Here is a 22,705-nt window from a genome sequence, read left to right as displayed (position 1 = left end):
TAAAGGGTAACAGCTAATGAAGAGGTTATTATAGCTTCATTTAGTTTGACCAGCTGGGGAGGCCAGCACTAAATCATACAGTTACAACACCCTGGCAATTTATTACAATGACCCCGCTGAGCTGCAAGCAGTCTGCTGTGCCATTACTTGAGTGTACATAAGCTTCTCTGCACCCATAAAGTGTTAGCTGCCACTTAAACACACCAGATACGAGGGCATTTTCTTCATTTAAGTAAAACAGAATAATTTAAAAAAAATAGTCAATTTCCAAACTAAGAGCAGTGCAAAGTAAGTAACTTTATTTTATTGTGTTAATTTAATACGTTTGATCTGAAACGTTTCTCCACAGGAACTCGTTCTGTATTGTGCGCCACAGTGAATTTTGACCTTTTCTTATAATCGTAGCCATGCTTGCTCACCCATTCCAAGCAATACATTCATACACATACACCTCCAATGCTTTATAAGCACTGGAGACCAAACAAACTGAGGGGTTTTTATTACCTATAAAAACCAAGTGCCTTCTGTCCACAGCACTCAATCACAGGATATATACTTGCCTATCTGCATTTTCTTTTAATAACAATATATTGATATCTGATCTGTCCCAGACCAATCGATACCAACCTTTAAAAGCACATTGTCTAGCCCACCTGTTGTTTGTTATTTTTTGTATTATTACCTTTTTAAATACAACTTTAATGCTTAACTTAAATATTTCAAGGAGTCTTGTCTTTCCTTCGTCGGTGCTAGCAACAGCAGAAAAAGAGTTCAGGTTTCGCTTATAATACAGAATACAGAAACAACAGCTCAGCTCTCCTTTAAAAAAAAAAAAAATACAAAAATACAAAGTAATTCAATAAAAACATGAAATAAAAAACATGAACTCCTTTTTGGATACATTGCTTTGCACCTTGTCAGAAGCTGTCCAGATGCATTGAAACCTCGTTAGCAAGAACTTGGACGTAAGTAGCAAGTACTAGGAAAAGCGTTGGTCTGTCACCTGATAATGCATGGCCAATGTATATTCTTGACTTACATGACAATAGAAGGTGCTTTTGTGGTACTTTATTACAAGCTACAGAAATATAACTTAAAGGAATACGTGTCTTACTGGCTGTAATATTTTTGATCCAAAGTTTATTTTTTGGAGTTTTAATCAATCTTTTTGCACACTCTATAGATATAAATACAAAACCTTTACCAAACCAGCCAAAATAACTACCGTACATGGACCATAAACACAAGCGCACACTAATCTACTCTTGGAGTCACACACTGTACAATGACAAATTCCACAGTAGCCATATGTTAAGCCAAGGTGAAGGATGAAGTCTAGCCTCCCTCTTCACAAGGCGGAGCAACAGAGTGAAGCAAAAACAAATACATTTGTTAGTGCTGTACTTAAAGCCATTCCTCTACGTTTCTTGCTGAAGAGGTTTTGTGAACTGGAATGAATAACAGTGGTCAAGCTTGCCTGGAGTGGTTGAGCCAGAACTGGAAGCTGAAGAGCGCAATAGTTAAAAAACAACAAATAAAAAAAGGGATTCAACGACTTGCTGGTGGTTTGAGGACCCACAGTACAGTACCTAAAAGAAAAGATTACATTTTCAATCTTCTAGATTCTAAAGGAAAGTCCATTCTCCCCCTCCCCATTTCAGTTGTCGGCTTGTTCAGTGTGCAGTCCCGTGTTTTGTGACATGGATAATCCTACGCAGTTCCCAGACAAAACCAATGTGTCTCAAGTACAGGACAGACACTGCAGTACCATTGTGCCCAAGATGGGTGATTTCATGCTCTCCGTGATAGTGTCATGTGCTTCATCATGGACCATGGCATCACCTCACTAATCAAATATGCCATTGTCTCTATTGTAAGTGATGTCATAATTGTTGTGAAATGAATGACATCATCTACTGATGTTCAAAGGTCCCAGAAAGATGACACTGCGTTATGAAGGACATGCTGAGTGCTCTCCCATTAATTAGTGGTCCTCAGGAATCATAGTTCTCTGGTCCTGGAAGAATGGACGGAGGTCCCAAACTGTATGACTATTAATCCAATTCTCTCAGGCACCCATGACCTCCAGAGTTGATTCTTGGTTGTAAGTGATTCCAGTTTCATCCAAGGTTTTTTTTGTATACTAACAAGATGTAATATTAAGATTTGTCCGTTGCCCTAAAAAATAACATAATCCTTGTAATTCGTGTCTTTTCATGCAGCACAACCGTGTGACATTGACATCAGTTCCAAAGGTGTAAGCCCGGACTCTCATGCTACTGGGCATTAGGAAACTAATTTGTTCCTGGATCATCATGTTGGGAGTTGGCCCAGGAATGGAGTGTCCTGGCAGGCAATAATATTGAACAGTCAGAAACCAGAGCAGAACAGAAGGGGCTGGGGAGAAGTGTGTCAGAGGCCAGGTTCCAGGGAAGGAACATGATCAGGTCCATGGGTGATGAGTTGGGTAATCCCAGTTCTCTTACTGGCAGGACTAATGGAAGAACAATGAAGTTAACACAGGATTCCAATGGAGACTGCATCATTAATTTTTCTAATTTTTTTTTGCCAGAACTATTTTGAAATACAGAGCTTTGGTTGCGGCAACCTTTGGATATAAACGGGCTTAAACAACCAATTGTGGGTTTAAGAGCAGTCCATTGCCCACCTCTATGGGGGTGCGATTGGTGGGGGAGGGAGTAAAATTGAAATGAAAATCAACGAAAAGGATAGGTTTGAGGGCTACACCCTTTTCACTCCACCTTCCTCTTCTATTACCTTCCTTCTCAGCCTCTCGTTCTATTTCTCTCTCTTTCTCTCTCCCTCCCATCAGCAGACAATCACCAGGTGGTGGCGCTCCTGGGGGCCCGTTCTGGTCTCAGGGTCTCGTGGGTCCTGCGGTTCCGCGCCTTTCGGATCTCTTGCAGGTGTTTCCACTTGCTGGGGTTGACTTGGACTCCCAGGGGGGGAGGGGCTGGTTTCTTGGGAGGCTGGAGCAGCTTCGGCTGCCGGTTCTTGCGCTTCCACACCTGCTCGCAGATCTGGTCAACGGTCTTGAGGTTGGGGTGGTCCACCAGCTGCATGAAGTCTCGGTACCAGACCTTCTGGCTGGAGGAGAGGGAGGAGCCATGGGGGTCCAGCTGGTCTTTGGGGGAGTACCCATCCGCATTGCCCGAGGAGATCATCTCCAGGGAGATGCGCAGCAGGGTCTGGGTGAAGCCGTGCTCCATGGAGTGGCACTGGTACTCCCCTGCGTCATTCCTCTGAACGGTCCTCAGCAGCAGACCCCTGTCCGTCTTGATGATCCGCTCATCCGGGTGAACCTGGAACAAGGCAGCACACCCCTGATCAGGTACAGAGTTGCTTTAAAGTGCAGTAAAACCTCTGTTACACAAACTAATTGAGAACAGGGGGTGACTTTAGTTGAGAATTAACTTACAACTGTAAAGTTCTTAACCAAAGTGGTGAGTACAGTCATTAGTGTGCTCACCCTGCCCTCCCGTACCCACCTCGTCTCGACGTCTGTCCGGCTGGCTCTGGAAGGTCCAGGTCACCTGGGCCTGCAGGGATTTGGGAATGCACTCCAGGAAGGTGCTGCTGCCCTCTACCCCATACAGCTTCTTCTCAGTGACTCTGTGCTGGTGGTGGTCTGGAGGGAATGTGTCATATCACCATGAGAACAAAATACAACCTCAGAACAACTCACAGCAGTCCCAGTGTCAGGGAGCAGCACACTGAACACATCATGAAATCTAAAGCGGTACTAACACACACACAGGCTGCCACAAGTGTTGTACTGCCTCTCAGGTACTCAGTCTTGTGCTAGTGGACTCATTGGGGTTACTGCATATGCTTTGCTTGCTTCACATGGGCTTACCTCCTGAGCATAGTGTGTTTGGGTCTCCGTTTCTCACATCCTGACGCCTGAATCGCCTGTGGGAGTGCATGACAAAGCAAACGTTTTAGAATCAACAGTGCAGTGCAGTTTCTTTTTAAAGAAAGAAATTGATTACTGTTCATGGATTTACTGCTCGCGAAGGAGAAAGGTGAACTGCAGTGAGTCTCATTGCAGGAGGGGCACTATGTGATCTACCCCCCTGACAGCACTATGCTTAGACAGCCATACTCGTTTACTGTGGGACATACAACCCCACATGAACCCAGGCCTCTCCTGTCCTGACCAGTTGAATAGCTTGTGTATTAACCCAGGGTTCACCACGCCCCCTGACCCAGGCACCCTTACCGCTTTGTGTTGGGGAGGTAGCGGGTGCAGGACGTCCCGTCCCAGGCGCAGTAGGGGTCTCGTGCCAGGCAGCACTCCGCACACGCCTTTCCATAGCTACTGCAGCGATGGAGGGGCACCTGGGCCAGCCCCGTCTCCGAGCCCACGTACAGCTGTTGCTATGAACAGAGAGAAGACATTCACATCAGAACAGAACTCCAGAACAGCCCTCAGTTATCTGCCATTGCAACTGATTCTGTATGTAGATATCTTTTTATAGCAGATATCTGGAAATGCCAAAACACACAGTCACCGATTCAATTCAAGTAATACCACAGTTATCTCTGATGGGCATTAGACCTGCATTCTCAGGCTCTGTACAATCAGCAGAATTACAGCCCTGCTATTTCATAATGCAGGCTGTTAACATTCAGTGAAAAGCACGAGTGAGAAACACTTTGTCACAAATGGCTCTTCAGCTAACCTGCACATAGAGCAACAGCGGGCCCTAGTGGTGTAAAAGGTAACGTGATGTACGCACTGCTTCAATTATCTGTTCCCAGTTACTGGCTCCAGTTCTTTCTGCACTAGCCTTGTGGACTTACCCGTTTTGATGAGATCTGCATGTTGGTGATGGGAGACGCGTCCTGCAAAATAACACAACCAGTTTGATGGTAAAGTGTCTCGCTTGTAAGTAAATGTACATTTCTTTCTACCTGCAGTGGAACAGGTAGTAACGGCACTAGCTGAAACTTCTGGAAGGTGCAAGTTCTGTAGTCTGTGGCATGCTTCAAAGCTACTTGGTCTAAAGTTGTATTTTTAGAAATACAAAAAAGAAACATATTAAATGCAATAACAAGCATGAACCCTAGCAGTCTTGCTCAGTGTCCTCAATGAGAAAGTCTTAACCCTCCTATTAGGAGTATGTTCAGAGCTCAGGTACGTCTGTTAACCTCTGCCTCATAGAAATTTGTATAAATCTTGTTAATAAGCATCTCTCCAGCCAGGTGCAGCCATTTCCAGACATCATATGCAAATATAATAATAATGAAAGATCAAGTGAAAGCATTTATTTTTCTTCACGCATGCAAAGCTAAATAGATATACACCTCAGGTCATATTGTCATATTATGTTTGTATAGAAGTTCTAAACAAAAAAGAAACATCGAAAAGTTCTTTTTTGTTTGTTTGTTAGTTTGTGACCCCAACTTACTAAGTGTCATAAAATATATAAAGCATGATAGGAGGGTTAAGTCAAAGGTTTTGCCATTGTTGTTTTCAGTACTTCTAAACATGCCACAATGGAGTGTTCTCCAGTTGGGGGTGATGTGGAGCAGTAGACAGGGTCTGGGAGGAAAATGCTTTCTGTACAGTGTATTCCTCCACTCTTACACATGCACAGAGCGGGCCCTGTGCTGGGGAATCGCTGGCTTTACCTTGAACACCTGCAGCTCCTCCAGAAGCAGCTCCTCCATGTTCTTCCAGCTCTCCTTGGGAACGGAGATCACCTTCAGCACAGAGCCCACGTCTGGAAAAAAGCACAGCACAGCCGGGCACGCTCAAACCAAACCAAGGGGGCTGAGAAAACGGACTCCATTGAAGTTCTAATGTGATTTCCAACAGCATATATTAACATGCAGTGCTAAGGTAAGGCAGGACCTCACTGAAAGTGTAAACAGCAGAAGATCTACTAGTGGATAATCCTAATGCAGCATATGTTGGCTGTTCAGTGCAAAAAAAAAAAAAAAACTACACACAAATTCAAATGAGCAAAACAAATCCAAACAAGTTACTCAAATTAAAATTACAAGAAATAATTTAGGAACACCGGCCAAAACAAAAACACGGCTCGCTACTCAATTTTTTTATTTGGATTCCTTTAAAGGTATCAAAGTAAGTAGTTTCAGTTCTTGCTAAAGTTTATTTCAAGACCCATGAAGCAGGAAAACTGCATACCTTTTTTTCCAAATTCTGTACGAACTTTAGGAAGTGAAAACCAGTCTGAGTACTACAAGAGGCAATTAGCGGTTTATTGAAATCATTTTGGGGGCTTTGCCAAGGATAGCCTTATAAAGATATCTGCATATTTCAAACTGCAGTACATAACACGAGCAAAGAGCCAGTAAGATCTTGAACAGAAGAAGAGTGTGGCCAGTGAAAAGGAGCTGTAAAACTCTTCCTACAGTAAGTCCACAATCCCACCTGTGCCGATGAACATGACGTCATACTGCCCGTCCGCGGCGGCCACCCTGTCCACTGCAATCTGGGTGAAGCTGTGCTCCACGTTGGTGCGCATGAAGACGGGCCGCCGGTTCAGCGGGTACACGGGGTTGTACATGAGGGGGTGGTGCCGTGCAAACTGGATCACGTCATCGGGGAACTCCTTCGTCGACTCAAAGCTCCCGAACGTCTTGCTAGGACACTGAAACAGAAATTCCACCCAGCCGTCACTCGTGCGAACACACACACACACACACACACACACACACACACACACACACAAAACGGTTCCTAACAAAAAAATATTAGCGTTGCGACTGGGACGGGGGGGGGGGGGGGGGGGGGGGTTTTATGTTCGAATGTTCTTTCAAAATTCACACAAATATTCAGAAATTCTTTATCACTGAATTAACTAAAAATCAAAAGTAAAATTTTATAAATTAATAACGTAAAAATTCAATAAACCCTGGTACCCAGTCAAATGGCATATTAAAGAAAGGAGAGAAACCCTCTTCTGTGCTGTGGAATGTCTGTTACTCATTTCAGATGACATTTGTGTATTGCCACTGTGTCTCTTCATACAGTCGTTTATGAACGAAATTAAACCCCTCAATGTGTCTCAGCTTGGGTACCCACCATTCCAGGACGAGGGTAGGGCACCTTGCCCTGGAAGGGCACCCACTGGTAGTTGGGCCCCTCCTTGTGTGCGAAGGGCCCCAGGAAAGCCCTGCGGATGTCGTTCATGGTGTAGATACACACAGCCGAGCCCTTGAACACGCTGCTGTAAGAGGGGGGCACAAAGAGGAGAGTCAGCACAGGCAACTCGCTCATTAAAGATTAGCATGGTACCATTTAAACGTGTCAGTAAAATGGACTTGAGTTATCCATATATATATATATATATATATATATATATATATATATATATATATAATATATATATATATATATATATATATATTACATTGCTCCAGGGTCAATAAGGGAGGAAGGATTTCACACAGAGGGGCGCACTGACCTGGAAGTAGAGAAGACGGTATAGACCAATGGGTTCTTCCTGTCTCTTGTCTGCAGCAGGAAAACATCCCCTAGAGAGGGTGAGAGGTCAAGAGGTCAGGCAATTAAAGACAAGTCTATTAAAAGAAAACTATGCTGCTTTCTTTAGAGGATTCATTTAATGAATTAGTTATAATATTGCATAAGAGAAGTTATTATTGTGTACTGGATATTATTGTGTTTGTTATGTAAAATATGAAACAGGAATCTGACATGTAAAGTAATTCCTTACAAAAAAAGTCTCAAAAGGGAACCAATTTTAATAGGGAGAAATCTCTATGATGCATATTTTGAAAGCGTTAAATTAACCCTTATTTTCCAAATGTTGTGTGTTAACATTACAAGACAAGACAAACATACAAACTGGAGAGTGTGCAAGAAATCCTGAATTCTAGCTAGCGAAGGTTTAGAGTCAACGTGACATCACAAAGATGCAACAGTATCTCTCCGTGTTGAAATGAAGGAGCGGCTGTCTTACTGAGCTCATCGAAGTATGTGTCGCTGCCATCGCTGCCCGGGACCGAGCAGATGAGCCGAGTCTTCAGGAAGCTAGTCCACTTGTTGACCAGACTGCGCTGCCCGCCCACATCATTCTGAAACACAGGCCAGAAACAGCACATCAACGTCCAAGCATTCCAAGTCATTATGACCAGATCTGCACACGTTGCATTGCAGAGGCACACCAGACATACATTGCATTGCAGAGGAACATCATAGACACACATTGCATTGCAGAGGAACCGCATAAACATTTCAACACAGTACTGTTGATAAACTCCCTGTCATTAGGAAACATTCAATTCACTTGATAGCATTTCCTGGCAAAACTCTACTGCAACAGCAACAAGCTGATGTTGCAATGCTATTGGCTGCTCACCCTGCACAGCTGTCCAATCCGGGAGTAGGTTGATTTGCCCAAGCCCTGTCCCTCGACCGCCGTCTCACGGAAGAAGAAGAAAATCTTATCATCGTCGGGGTTCTCGCTCTCCGGGACCCAGAACGCACTGATGAACTTCGGCTCTGCGGCAAACAAACCAAATCAAACAAGAACGTCAAGAGAGCTTTCCAGTTGTATAATACTGCTACTTCTACCAGTGCATTCACATTATAACAAGAACTGGGTCATTCTGTGCCTTCAACACCGCTGCCATTAATAAAGATCTGCATCAATTAACCAGGCATGTGACCAAGCAAAGATTCACAATTCCGATTGAAGAGGCTGAAAAGTTTGTAAAGGTTATTGTGGTATTTCTAGGATTACTTCACCACTACGAGTATACTCTAACTCATCCCTCACAAAGTATATAAGATAAAGTTCATGCATCTTTCAGAGTTTTATTGGGGGGAGGGGCTCACCGTTGAGCCAGCGGGAGTCGTGCTGCTCCGTCCGGATGGAGTTTCGCTGTCCCAGACTCCGGAAGATGGTGAAGTCCCGTCCCATCAGATCAGTGGCCACTCCAGAGTACAGCTCATCCCCTGCAGACAAGCGAGAAGCAAGGAAACACAGTTAAAGAAACAAACTGAACACACAAATCCGGTATTGGTAAAACCTGCCTAGACCCTGCGCAGTGCTCATTCTGTTCACTAGAGGGAGCTCACATTATGAGCTCTCTCTCTCTCTCTCTCTCTCTCTCTCTCTCTCTCTCTCTCTCTCTCTCTCTCTCTCTCTCTCTCTCTCTCTCTCTCTCTCAGTGACACCAAGTTGGGAGCAGCAGACACTTTCCTGTCCTGTATCTCATCCGTTCTCATTGCCCATTCTCATCCTACTTGACCCTGCCAAGGGACCTGACACCCCTCCACCCAGCAATCTGCAGACTAAGGGAGGATCCCCTTGCAGCTTCTCAATAGCAAGCGGGTTAAAAGTTTCACTGGTTAGGAGCTGTATTGCATGCATCTCTTTTTCATGACAATATGAAATGATATGCTCACATAGTGTAGCAGCAATCAGGCCCTATCATCTACAGCATAGGTACCTGGATCCAGCAGTTTGTCAATGGCGTTGCATTGGATTAAAAACTGTGCCTGGCACTGCTTTACCGGTGTGTGTGTATATACACTGTATCGCTCCTTATACTGACCGATGAGCACTGAGGCAGCCTGGTGCTTGGGATCGTAGGGACTCTTCCCCTTGCCGTCCTCTACCTTGTTGGGGTCGATCCGAAACACGCTGTCCTGGGGACAGAAGGATGCAAACGTCAACGCTGGAGCAAAAAGGCATATACTAGGGGTAGAAAGTGGACTTCAATGCTGCTTTAGCACAAGGAGCAATGAGAGTGGTAGGTGTCCAAGGTATTAAACACAGGTGCTTACCTCTATCTTCTGTCCCACCTCCACGAAGGCACAGGTGGGGTGGAAAGCCCCTGTCCCGCAGGCATACAGGTGCGTCCGATTGTAGTGGTGCAGGACTTTAACATAATTCACACAGTCTGACTGCAATGCACAAGAGAAGCTTTTATCTAACAGCACCCAATACTATATATATATATGTTATCTAAGAGTGATTAAACAGGCAGAACTCTATCGACGTCTATACAGTATTTCTAATAGGTGGGATCAAACCTCCACCAGTGGTCCTTTGAACCCTCATCCTATAACCTTTATGGAGGAACAAGTCCACAAGCAGCCCTCTGCACAGCAGAGGAGAGATCATTCAGGAAAACTACCTTAGCAGGGTGACTCAGGACTCCCGCTACCCAAACAGCTTTCACTTTCCACGACACCCAGGGAAGCCAGGGGAGCAGGCGGTCTGTAATTACGCTGTCAGATCCAGTCTACGAGACCTCAAGGGGGGGGAGACTGCAGCGGGCCAGGAGTTCTACTGAATCTAATACCCTTCCCCGACATCTGTTCCTCCTCTCCTGGGTGTCATCATCCCTGGATCGGTGATATCACCCTTCTCTCTGCATTAGGACCAGCTAATTTGTTACACTGTATGGAATTACCTGGGACACCAGCTTACATCTGTCTGATGCGGCTAGGGTTTCATATAAAGGTCATGGAGAAGTGGGGGATTCAGAGGGTTATTTTTATACATTTGTGCATAAGTTTATCTGTTTTTTTATTTGTTTATTCATTGATTGGAGGAACTTTGGGTTCACCAGGAAAATCCACACTGTTAGTGTTACAGATTTCTCTAGGAATCAACATTGAGTGCTACACCTGTATCAGTTTTTAAAGTGTTTCAAGTGTTTAAAATGAGCTCTATTTTCTTTCTATTGTTGATTTGGACTCTTTTTCTTATCTAACCCATTCAGGATTAGACCTTGCCCAGATTAATGATTTGTAATATAATATAATATGCTATACTATATAATATGCTTGCTTTGTTTAATCAGTAATCCATGCTTTTGTCCAGTCTGCTGGTCTAAGTCAGTAGTGAAACTCTAACCATTTGATTTTCCATTCGGAAAGAAAAGAGGTTGCAGAAGATAGAAAACATACAAAAAAAAAAGATTAGCTTTAGGCAAATATTGTCATGGCGTTTTAATTCAGAACATTTAATTCCCTAATGTGAAACTGGAACATCAGGACATGCTCTGGCAGCATTCTGAATAGCTGCATGAGAAAAAGCATATGTGGAATATTCTGTGACAAGAAGAATATGCAGTCATAGAAACAGCATTTCACAATTCAGAATCCTCACATGCACGTCAGCGAAGTCCGGCAGACTGTGTTTGAATATTATTGAAAAAGCATACAGCTCCTGTTGCCCTATTCCAAATACATTTTCCAAAACTGCAGAATCCTGCACACCGCTCGCAGTTGTTTATAGTGATTGGACAGTACATGAAGGAGGGGAGCTAGAGAGAGTGTCTTTAACTAGACCACAGGGGCTGCAAGGTTAATCCTGCTGTGTAGTTAAGGTGTGTCACTTTACTGATGCTTTCCAGGGAGATTTACACTAATATGGAAACGTTGACACAGACTGTCAAGCCTTAGAAAGCTGGAGTAAAACCGCTCCAAGATCAGAGTCAAGACATCGGATTTTAGGACGGCTTAAAAGCTTTTAATGTAACAATAAACGGTGTTCAGATGAAAGCATTCAGATTTGTTTTGAGTGTTAAGTTAAAAGCCTCCTGACACAGCCTCCCCTCTCCTCTGCGCATGATTGATCAGAGGGTGCTTCCCCTGCAGTCTCACAGCCATGTTCCTGCTCTCTTTTATTGGATTCTTCCATGGTCAGGGACCTTCACACCCAAGTTCACTGTGCCAAGGTTTACATTACAATTGCACCTGTCAAAACCCAGCCTGGGGCCACACACAGGATACAGTAGAGGCACATAGAACAATTCTTTGCAAAGCTTTACTGTTACCGTGATAACAGATCTTTAATTACACAGTGAAAATTGGAAGAATAAAAAGGCTCTTGCTATACAAAAGAACAAGAAAAGGTTCTGCGCACCTAAATCATCAAGAGAATAGCTTCTCAGGAGATGTAAACAAGGACACAGATGGAGAGTGTGAGAAACTCATGGATTTCAACACTTTTTTTAAAAAAAGCCTTCAAGGTGTGGCTTCTTGTTTCCATCTTAATAAAGTGTGACTGAAATGGCGAGTGTGTCCCATCAGTGGTTACTTGGGTCAGGGTGTGGTGTTTGTCATTGATCTAAAACAGCACCACAATGATGACACAATAAGAGCAGCATGGCTTTACTCCAGTGAAATGCAGCTCCTAGATTACAGCACCGTGGGGTTTCAGGACACACTTGTTAAGTCTCTATAGACACGGGAGTACCTGCTGTTTAAACAGGCTCTGGTTCACAGTCCCAAGGCTGCAACACAACCCTCCGAATGACCTTTTAAAGGCCAGAGGTTCTCCTCCCTGCTGTGCAAACACACAGCACAGTAATTAAGGGTGGTGAGAGGATCCTGGGAGGGTCTGGAGACACAGCGCTTCGATCTTTAACAGGATCTCCTTCAGGGGGCCGGAGCCTGCCGCGATGGCCGGGATACGGGTTACGCAGCCAGGACCCCCTTGCAAATGAGAAGGTTTATCTCAAGGGTTTATATCCTGGTTAAATAAATCAATACAATTGAAATTTGAGATTTCTATAGATTCCAGGCAAGGTTTGACCCAAAAACCAGAGGTAACAGGGCAATGTATTTTGATAGCTTGTCAAGATACAGTACAACACTGAAAATATTTTTTTGGCTGTCGAAACACTGACGTAGACTGATTTGAATGGACGAATAAACAAGGCAGTGACTTCTGGAACAATGAATAATAATAAGTACATTAAATGTAATTTTGCATGAATTAACACATTAATTCCCATTGACTTCATATGCAGTGAGTGTCTAGTCAACTCACTTGTTCGTATTACACCTCCCGAATCAAGAGTAATTGTGAACAGGCTGAACTGTTTCCTAAAGGGATCCTGTTGGCCATGAGGTCTGGTTCTTACAAGCATTATAAACTGGCACCAGCTCTACTCTGCATTAACTGCAAGCGCCTGTTTCAGAAAGGGAAAGGGGCAACCTGAGACTTTCTTATAAATAGGTTCATTGTTTGTCTGCCCTGACCCGACCGTCTGCTCCTGTACAGGGCTGGCGATCAAGCTGAGGCCTGGGCCTCACCTCATGGTGCATGGCAGTAAATCTCAGGTGAGAAGCAAGACAGTTGCAGGCAATTCATTGTGTTTATAAACCGCAAATGGAAGAAAGTGATCATGGCCCATGCTGCTGGAATGGTTTTGTGATATATCATAGCCTATACATTTTAGGTGTCAGTTCAGTGCTGGGACCTGTCAAGACATTGCAACTGCGTTTGGGGGCTACCAAACCAAACTTACTCACCGCAACAAGACGCACGAGTGGTGAGCAAGAGATCAATCAATTAGGTATGTCCTTAAGCAAGCTATGCCTTTCTAGGTGTTTACATTGCTGCTCAGTGTGTGCATTTCATTATTTAAAAAAAAAAAAAAAAGTGCAATAGAGTTTCTTTTACTGTACAAGCCCAGCTGAAAGCACCCTTCTACGCCTCCACATCTGTTCCACACTCTGTGTGCACTGGCTCAAAATTTGTTTTTCATTTGATTCATTGCGGCATTGCACTTCATTTAATTCTTCCACTAGGCTTAATGTGTGTCCGGCCTTATGCCAATGCAAATATAATTCATATTCATGATCCTCTATGGCCACATGTTACTTGTATTTGTTACAGCATGTGTATTTTAAACAAAGAACAATGTTTGCAATCACAAAAAAAAAAAAAAAAAAAAAGATGCAGTAAATTGATAAAGTTTCTCCTTGTCCAGCAGAAGGATTCACACACACACACACACACACACACACACACACACACACACACACACACACACACACACACACTCGAGACACACACACACACACACACACACTGAAACAAGCCATGCTTAGGCTATCTGGGGGGAGATCAATTATTTTAAACAGCCAGGGTCATTTATCATCCTCTGCAAGGGTGGTCTATCTCTGGCTCCCTCCTTCTGTCTGTCCCTCACTGTCTGTCTGTCTGTCCGTCCAGAGCAGTGTTCTGTTGCACCCTTGGCTAACCCTGCTAACCTTTGACATGCGATCGGTTTGTTTATCGTGCAGTCCAAGAGAAACCCAAGAAAACTAAATATTATGGGTTGTCAAACACCTAGCTTATGAATAAACAATGCACTCTGACCCTCTCGGTCACTCAGCCATTGAAAAGCTGGGCTGTTTGTAAGTTTCAGGCACATTCATTTTATTAAACACTTCATGAATATGTTTGGCTGATGCAATATGTGCATTATACTGTTTGCCGTACTGTATTTTGACTTACAGAAAGACTTTACACATGTGCACATGCCAGTATGGAAGGTGGAGTCACAATGTAATTAGATATTAATGCTTAACCTCATTGGATTAAATTGAATTCGCATGTTCGTTTTAAAAGCATTTACAGCAACAAGCTGCAACCATGAAACCAGATAACAGCATATATAATGATATATATATATATATATATATATATATATATATATATATATATATATATATATATATATATATATATATATATATATATATATACACACACAAGTTCATGATACATACCATGAACATATATTAAGCAAGGGAAAGCATATATTTAGAAATATGTTAAACATCATCATGCTTTTTTCCATATGGGCTCTGTGATATATTGCCACTCTGGTTTGCCTGTTTATACTAGAACGATTGTATCCTAATGACACGTAAAACCTCAGAGTCTCGTCACGCTTCCCCCTCACTACAATCACTAGAACAAATAAATATTCTTTTCATTTGGAAGCTGCTGGTGGCTGGTCTGATTAGGGACAACACTTAATTTAGAAGTGTCCACTCTTTCTGTCAGTTTATATACAGGTACGTATTCCTACAGGATGTAAACTCTGCTGAGACTTGAAGCATCTCTCAGATGAGGATTACTGGAAATCTTCTTCTGTTAATACAGAACACGGGGATTGCAAAAGAGTCACCAGCATCGCTGCCAATAGATAGATAACAGGGGCATTTATACAGGGCTGCCCCAAAATCCATGTGACGGCAATCCTAGAACTCTGCTTTTATTGGTATGCTGTAAGGGATGCCTTTATAGTGCACTTGTGAAATCTGATATTCCCCAAGATTAGGGTGAAGAAATCTGAGCTCTGTTTACAATGGAAAGAGAAATTCTCCACAGGGGTTCACTTTTGAAGCAGGTGCAAAAGTAGAGGCTTATTCTTCCAGGAATAAAGCCACATTTAACATGATATAAATAGCAGAAAAGAACTCCTCCTTTCTTGATAGTGTTACACCATCCAAACTGTTATTCCTTACAGAAAAGGTCAAGGGTTTATAGAGTTTTTCTTACAAGTGAAAACCAAAAATGAAATATTTACTATGGAAGTTGTTTCCCCTTTAATGGAGCTACAGTACCATATTCGAAGATATAAAGCAGTCTATTGCCACATAGATATTGAATCCAACTTAGGCCCACTTTTAACCTCCTCTCTTCTCTCCGATGGGACAGGACAGAATCCGTAACGGCAGTGTATCACACAACACCACACCACAATGACACACAACTGGGTCTACGTACAGTAGGATTCGATACACATGGCAATAGACACGTTCATTTCTTCAGATCTACGCCATGGCAGTTCCAGGCGGGATTTCATGTTGTGCTGTCACTTGCAGGCAGAATTCCCATCACATAGACCCGTCCAGCACAGCACACCTGGAGCTGGTGTTGTTCTTGTCTAATTTATATCATTTATGGGGCTGGTGCACCCCTAATCTCCATGTTTAAAAGTTTAGTGTAGAGTGTCTGACAGCCTGAAAAGCAGAAGTGACCCTCTGCTTGGATTTTGTATTTCACATGCATTAATAAACTGCTCCTTGTATTGAGGAAGACAGCTGGTGTATTGAGGGGCTTCCACATATATGAGATGGTTCTACATATATATATATTTAAGATACAGCATGTTGCATATATTTAAACAAGCCGTATGTACATATTTTAATATGTGAGTCATGTAATAAAGTCCATTTCTATATGTATAACTTTTGCACACTATCTGGCATAGTGGTATATGCATTTTACATATACTGTCACAAATAACACATATAGATCTACATTTCCCCCTGTGGACTAATCACTGTAAGTAAATTTTAATCCTTTTTTTGCAACACAACACACAGCAGGAGTTCACCAACAACAGGGCACAGAGAAATGGCAGTGACCGAGTTCAACACAGCAGCATACGTGAGCCATGTGACAAAGCCATGACCGTCCACATGACCTGGGCTGTGCCAGGTGTCCGCTGCCCTCAGAGGACAGAGCACCTAAAACCTGTTTTTTCAAGACGACGGCGATAACTGGAATTTTTAAATGCAGGTATGCAGTGATAGCCTCTTGTTCTTTCTCAGAAAGGGGTACTTACGTTGATGTCTTTGCCTGCCCAGTTGCATTCCTCCCTCCAGTCCACAGGCGCTGGCCAGTAAATCTGAAAAGAGGCAGACGAGATGTCAGAGGTCAAGCTGGAGGGGCACACACACACAAAGGTATGCTGAGGTCGTGCCCTTTTGTTTAAGAAATTGGTGCCTCGGGTCCGAGGGCTCTGTTCAAACAAGCAGCCTCCTCATCAGGGAGTGGGGGGGTGTTAGCCCTTCATTAAATAAGAGCAGGATTATCCCTGGGCAGAAGGGGCAACGGAAGGGATCTGAGAGGCTGTTGAGGGAAGTGACTAATTACTTTAACACACTGACACACTGGCTACATCAGTGCAGAGCCTACAATGCATATCATACATGCTGGATGCGAACTGGAGACCTTGGACTTCCCCACTGTACAAAAGAACTGATCCCTGGGGACCAGTGTTTTTAAACACTCCCGTGCAGTATCTGAAACAGCAGCACATCACACAATGCTGCTCTGCCCATAACATGCTTCAATGTAAGGCTGTTGCAGAACAATGGCTCAACCAGTTTACTAAGCTTAGACTTTAGAGCAAAGCAGAAAGAATATAAAGCCAGTTCACAAAGAAGTAATAAACCACTCATGAGCACATGTGAGTATATTGTTGTTTTACCCGTATACTACACAGCGCGATCTTTTATCCTTATACATTGTGTTGCAATATAATGGCATTTTTCAAACATTTCTGTAGCTTTAAAACCAAAACAAATCTAATTCTTAATTTTTTTATGGTCTGATTTTTAAAATGAGCTCTTGTCTATGATGGATTAACTTGCATATTTTCCCTGAATGAAAAATGCTTATGATTTACAAAAGCCTGGTGAAGGGAATTGTCAGACAGACTGTGTTTCCAGCAGATCATTCATTAAGCCCTCTGCATTGCACGCTGTTGTTCCTCGTTGTGAATCAGACGAGGTCTGGGCAGCCCAGTGTTTCATTTAGAGAACACTGTGAGCGGAATGCACTTCCCACTGCTCCTGAAGGGAACGCCGGCTCTGGGAACGCTAGCACTGCCATCTGCATGGTCTGTAAACAGCTTCCTTAAGAACAAAGCACAGCGAGGTGAAGCAGCTCAGATAAGGGGCATACGTGTGACTGCCTGTCTGTGACTGCTCAGTGATGGTGCACTGATATGAGAGGTGCTATACCTATAAATGGAGCAGAAAGATCATTTGGTTATCTCTTTTTTTTCTGGTCTCTTTTAAGCTAAAAATTATCGTCCATAAGACATTTTACTCTGAATTGTCATACGCACACCACTGTATTTATTTCTGAAAGTAGAGGAACACTCAATTGAAGTTATAATTCAGAAATTAAATTGAATTCAATTGCTCTTACAGTTGAAATTCTTAAATAGTTTTTTTTTTTTTTTTACTCGTCTTACTGATGACAAAACAATGCAAGATTGTCCGCACCAAAAAGGCAGATACACACATTCACACTGTAAACCTTGCTGGGGAATGGCCTGTTTAGTGTGAAGGACCAAGCTCAAGCAATGTTTGCTGAGCTCTGTTGCTTGTTAATCAGAGCCTGCGGGTAAGGGAGGAGACTGCATTGAACCGTGCAGTGAGACAGAGGCAGACTGAGTCTGATAAACAGACCCTTTGCCCTGGCCCGTCACTTTCAGTTACAGCTGGAATGCACCTTCCTTTAGCTAATGGTGCTGTGGCAGGCTGGTGGAGAGCTTCTGTAACAGAGAGGCCCCACCGTGACAATACAGTCTCGGGACCAGGGGGGTAGATTTTATAAGCTGGCATCTACCTTAGCTGAATTTAGATATTCTTAAAGAAACTTGATACATTCAATGCATTATGTGTTTAATAGCTGTGGATGATATCACTAGCTTAACACAGGTTAGCTACCTGTGAGGTTTTAATTGTTATAACTGGTACTCCATATACTGCACTTGTAAGCATGCATACTGTGTTCAGTATTATACAGTATGTGCTAATCACTTGTGGTATTCAAGTGAGTGTCGTACATATACAAGTTTATAAATCTCTTAGCATGCATACAAACTGTAGGTAAGGCAAGCATTCTTTTTTATTTTCAATATTGAATCCAATCTTTCTGTAGGAAATCATCATACAGTTCTGTTATTTTTACAAGGATTAATAAAAGAATGGCAGCTCCTCTACAGCAATCTTACCTTCCTCTGAACTCGACAGCATTATTGAGAAGTTCCTGTATCTGCCCATTTCCATTTAGCTGTATATCAATTTTGCTCTACTTTAATCTAGGTGATAAAAACATCTCCGAGATGACAGTACCAGACATAGCTCACCTGGATACAAATTCACTTGGTTTCAGAAACCGATATACTGAACAAGTCTGTTAGAAATGGGATAAAACCAGTTATCCATCACCTACTGCCTGTGTACCGCACATGCTTCATTGTATTATATATATTTTTTTTTTATTCTGAGTTTCATTATTTGTATGTAAAGTTTAATGTGTGCATTCAACAAACACAGAGGCTGAGATATTTAAGTCAATCAAATGTGTTCTGGATTCGCTGTAACCAGGTGACATGCAGGAAGACTGGTTAAGAGCACACACTGACTGCTCAGCTGCTATAGATCAATTACACAAATAGAAGCACAGCAGTAAGGACAGGATAGGGATGACGGGGTATAGTTAATCCAACTGTCTCCGTCGAAAACATATGCATGGACTGCTGCTCACTTGTGAAACTGAATTCATATCTAATAACTGAGCCATCTTCACCACATGCCCAAGATTTACTGTGTGTGGGTTAAGAGAGGAAGCTCCTGTTTTAGGGCTGACTTTAATGACGGTGCTATTAAATCTGTCTCTGTGTAGATTAATGGATGAAATCCAAGGTACTGGAGAAAGAAACTTCATTTCTGCAACTCTGGGAACCAGCAATAGCTGGGAACTGGAACACAAATTTACTGTTCTGATTGGATTCTCTGCAGGATTTGCATGTCATGTTCATGTTCCTAAACCAGTATAACCAGTATAGTCTGAAAAGCAATAGCGATTGAAAGAGGAGCGAGTGTGGACGTGGGGTGCGTCTCTCTCCTCACCATGTGCTGCTGCTTGCTGATGTTGTCCAGGCTCAGAGACAGCAGGTAGTTCTTGGCCCCTACGAAGAGCCTCCCTCTCTCCTCGTCCAGCAGCATGGTGTTAAAGCAGCAGGACCGGTCCATTTCATAGTGCTTCACCCCCTGGAACGCCAGCAGCTCTGAAACAACAGGTTTTAAAGATTTGATTCCCCCAGCAGGTTAGGAGCTTGTAATGCCAGATTGGCAGTACTGTAGACTGAAGTCCTCTCCATTTCTCCACACAGCAGGGACAGGAAAGGCAATGGCAATGTTAGATTCCCGCCCCCCCTGGTGGTTTTGGGAATGCTCTCCACGAAGGGCTAAATGGGTTAATATTCTAGATTAGAAAAACAGACACCCAATGGTTAGTGCATTAAATGAGGGGACAGAGTTAGTAATGCAGAGCCTGTTACAGTGCATTGCACAGCACTGGATTCAACCAATGTGCTTGCGCAACAGACACTTGTGCTTGCAGTTAAAATCAGTTTGCATATTCAGTCAATATTCCAACACATACTTGATCGGTGGACACTTTCCTGTTTTTTTTTTCATGAGCAGTCTCACAGGAGGGACAGGCTTAGTTTCCTTCCTGAGTCTGCAGAACTGTTTATCTAGTTATCAGTTTCCAGGGCTGAATCTGCAGGACACTACCTGGCTCGCAGCGCTCACAATGCAGGCTCTGTGTCTGTGGTCTCGCTGCACAGGGAGGTGACGTATCCAAGGTCACACCCCAGTGCCCAGGACATTCCAGACCTACACTGCAGTAGCTCCTCAGTCACACAGCTGGAATGACCAGGGGAAGCTAACACATACGAGGCACTCTATTATCCTCATCGTGATCATGCCAGCGCTTCTCCATGACTGCATTGTTTTCAGAACACTGTACAACACAGGGCACTAATATAGACTTCTCAACGGTGTGGATCAATAATGCTTGTCAATGGCACCAACAGTACTGTACAGTGGTTACACTTACTTTAACAGTAAACTAAATTCTCAATGCACTGTAACAAACATGAAAGTAATTCATGTTACGTGCTAGGACCTCTTTCAGTCTGTCGGAGTTGCGAGTTCAGTTACCCTAGATTCCTTCGCAGCAAGTTACAAATGGGATAGCCTGTTGTCTCTGATCACTTACAATACCACCTCCCTATAAGGATATTGAAGGGGTCAACTATTTTACATGTAACATGCATGGTACAGTGGGAAATGAAATACTTATAAAGAGGAGTCTTTTAGAGTGAGGTCTTGCAGTTCCTCTATATCTCCAAAAACATTCCCTGGTCAAGTACCCCTGCTATCTGGGTTCAATATCTCCTTCACCACCACCCCTTCCCCCAACGGTAACCGTGGAAACAGAGGAGTTCAAACAGGTCCACTCTGCAGAGACAGATGCTGTATCTGTAGCCTCCCAATGACAAAGCAAAAGTGTGCTGGGATAGGCAGGTCTAAAGTTACACTGCAGAAGAGAGCCACCACTGTGTGTGAGAGAGAGCCACCTGTCTACCAAGGCAGCGCCTGTCCCCAGCTCCCCCCGCACAGCCCAGGACACCTGTGTTCAGACCTCCTGTCACATATGAAATGGATATGCCCAGTATTCATTCTGCTCATCTGTGCAGTATAATCCTGCATTGTGCTGTATGATGGATTCATCCCCACCCTGCCACACATTAACCAGGCGCTCGTGTGCTCATCTTCCCTTGGTTTTAGTTTTTCTTTTAGGTTGCATTGTGCTGGTTGATGAAATTTCTATACTCATAACTCATAATAAGCACGGATGACATATGGTAGCAGCAGATGATTGTGGGTATTACATCTTGAAAGAAAGGTTAGCCAAATCAAACAAATATTTTAGTATCTTTGCAAGATGCAAAGCAGCTGATCACTATGCACATATCAACAAGCATATTTTAATTTCTATGCACACAAACTAGCATTCAATTATTTACAGCTACGACTAATATAAAAGAAATGTGTCAGTGGACAATCTTCTTCTTGGATTGGTGAGAAGACTGCCAACCACCGCTGGAACTGGAACTGTGCCGTGTTGGTCTTCAAAGAAGATTCGCGGAGCAACACAGAGAGAGGCATGAACGAAAGCATTGCACAGCTGTGACCAAGAATAAATGATAACAGGTTTGTGTACATGTTCTCCCATTTTGGTAGTCCACTATTAATGATAACTTTCTTACATATCATACAAAGCAGCCCACGTTTCTTATGATATATTTTTTTATATTTCCGACATATTATATGAACTTTAGTTTTCTAGACACCCCCCTTGAACTAAGGTTCCTCATCAGAGCCTTTGCAGTTTGCCTAATGAAGCTTGATCTAGTTTGGCTCAGAGTAAAACCAGGAAGGTCTTGTATTGCTTTGCAATGGGAGTCTGATTTCCATTCTTGCAGTACAGTACTTGTATATTTTCTCATACCTAGATCAACATGGAAAGGATACTTTATCGCATACAATTTAAATACAAACAAACACCTCCTTCCACAAAGGAGGCAGCAGCCCGTAGTCGTAATGCTGGAGTTTTGTTTTCCAGGGAATAGTTTTTTCTCTGGAGCGTGACGTTTGTTACAATCTGTACCATGAGCATTCCAGATAACCTTTCCTTCCCACTCCAGTGCCTGTCATTTCCTCTGCTAATCTGATAAGAATGAAAACAAGGTCCTTTCTGGTTTGTTTAGTAGACACTGCATGTGAGTGCCACAGGCTAGGAGCTCTGATAACCCCGAGGTGCTCGATCAATGTTTCTCATACCCAAGATCTGCAGTTTCTCCATTCCCATATCTGATGTTTGGAAATGATATGGTGAACCACAAAACTACATTATTCATCTTGGCTATTTTTGAAAGCTTTTAAAATAGTTTTATTTTAAAATGTAAAAGAAAAACCAGTGATTTCTATTTATCAAAACTATGTGACCTGAAACCTCTTCGTGAGGAACTTTGCCCATTCATCAGCCCGATTTCTCAGAAAGAAAAAAAAGTATTCCCACTTTACTGAAACTGAGAAATTTATTTAAAGGGGCGGTGACAGACAGGTTTTGGGGTTTTGCTATGCTGGCACATGAAACTAACTCACTCCCTAACCCTAATTACTTACTAACAAGAACATTGTAACCTGAGATAACAGGGACTTATACTGAAGGTTCCCCATGTCAATGATGGACAGGGATCACTCTGG

At 43.0% G+C, this 22,705-nt stretch overlaps 1 protein-coding gene across 2 annotated transcripts in view; it reads right to left on the bottom strand.

The window, feature by feature from the left end:
* Window positions 1–282: 282 nt before the first annotated feature.
* LOC121297959 (semaphorin-3B-like) overlaps window positions 283–22,705 on the bottom strand; it is a 26,927-nt gene continuing 4,504 nt past the window's right edge. Inside the window, exons 3-18 of one of the 2 annotated variants that reach the window (XM_041224603.1) lie at window positions 19,496–19,653; window positions 16,411–16,473; window positions 9,809–9,928; window positions 9,577–9,670; window positions 8,855–8,974; window positions 8,376–8,518; window positions 7,977–8,091; window positions 7,461–7,530; window positions 7,079–7,223; window positions 6,425–6,644; window positions 5,659–5,750; window positions 4,828–4,869; window positions 4,244–4,401; window positions 3,878–3,933; window positions 3,510–3,649; window positions 283–3,323 (exon numbers count right to left, since the gene is read on the bottom strand). In XM_041224603.1, coding sequence (XP_041080537.1) covers window positions 2,841–3,323; window positions 3,510–3,649; window positions 3,878–3,933; window positions 4,244–4,401; window positions 4,828–4,869; window positions 5,659–5,750; window positions 6,425–6,644; window positions 7,079–7,223; window positions 7,461–7,530; window positions 7,977–8,091; window positions 8,376–8,518; window positions 8,855–8,974; window positions 9,577–9,670; window positions 9,809–9,928; window positions 16,411–16,473; window positions 19,496–19,653 — 2,219 coding nt within the window. In that variant the 3' untranslated portion in view covers window positions 283–2,840. The remainder of the gene's footprint in view (window positions 3,324–3,509; window positions 3,650–3,877; window positions 3,934–4,243; window positions 4,402–4,827; window positions 4,870–5,658; window positions 5,751–6,424; window positions 6,645–7,078; window positions 7,224–7,460; window positions 7,531–7,976; window positions 8,092–8,375; window positions 8,519–8,854; window positions 8,975–9,576; window positions 9,671–9,808; window positions 9,929–16,410; window positions 16,474–19,495; window positions 19,654–22,705) is intronic. The other variant, XM_041224604.1, reaches the window with a different exon arrangement.

This window comes from Polyodon spathula, chromosome 23 (genome assembly GCF_017654505.1).
Source record: "Polyodon spathula isolate WHYD16114869_AA chromosome 23, ASM1765450v1, whole genome shotgun sequence".
NCBI lineage: Eukaryota > Metazoa > Chordata > Actinopteri > Acipenseriformes > Polyodontidae > Polyodon > Polyodon spathula.
Note: the sequence above shows the minus strand (reverse complement) of the source record. Positions and strands in the feature narration are given on the sequence as shown.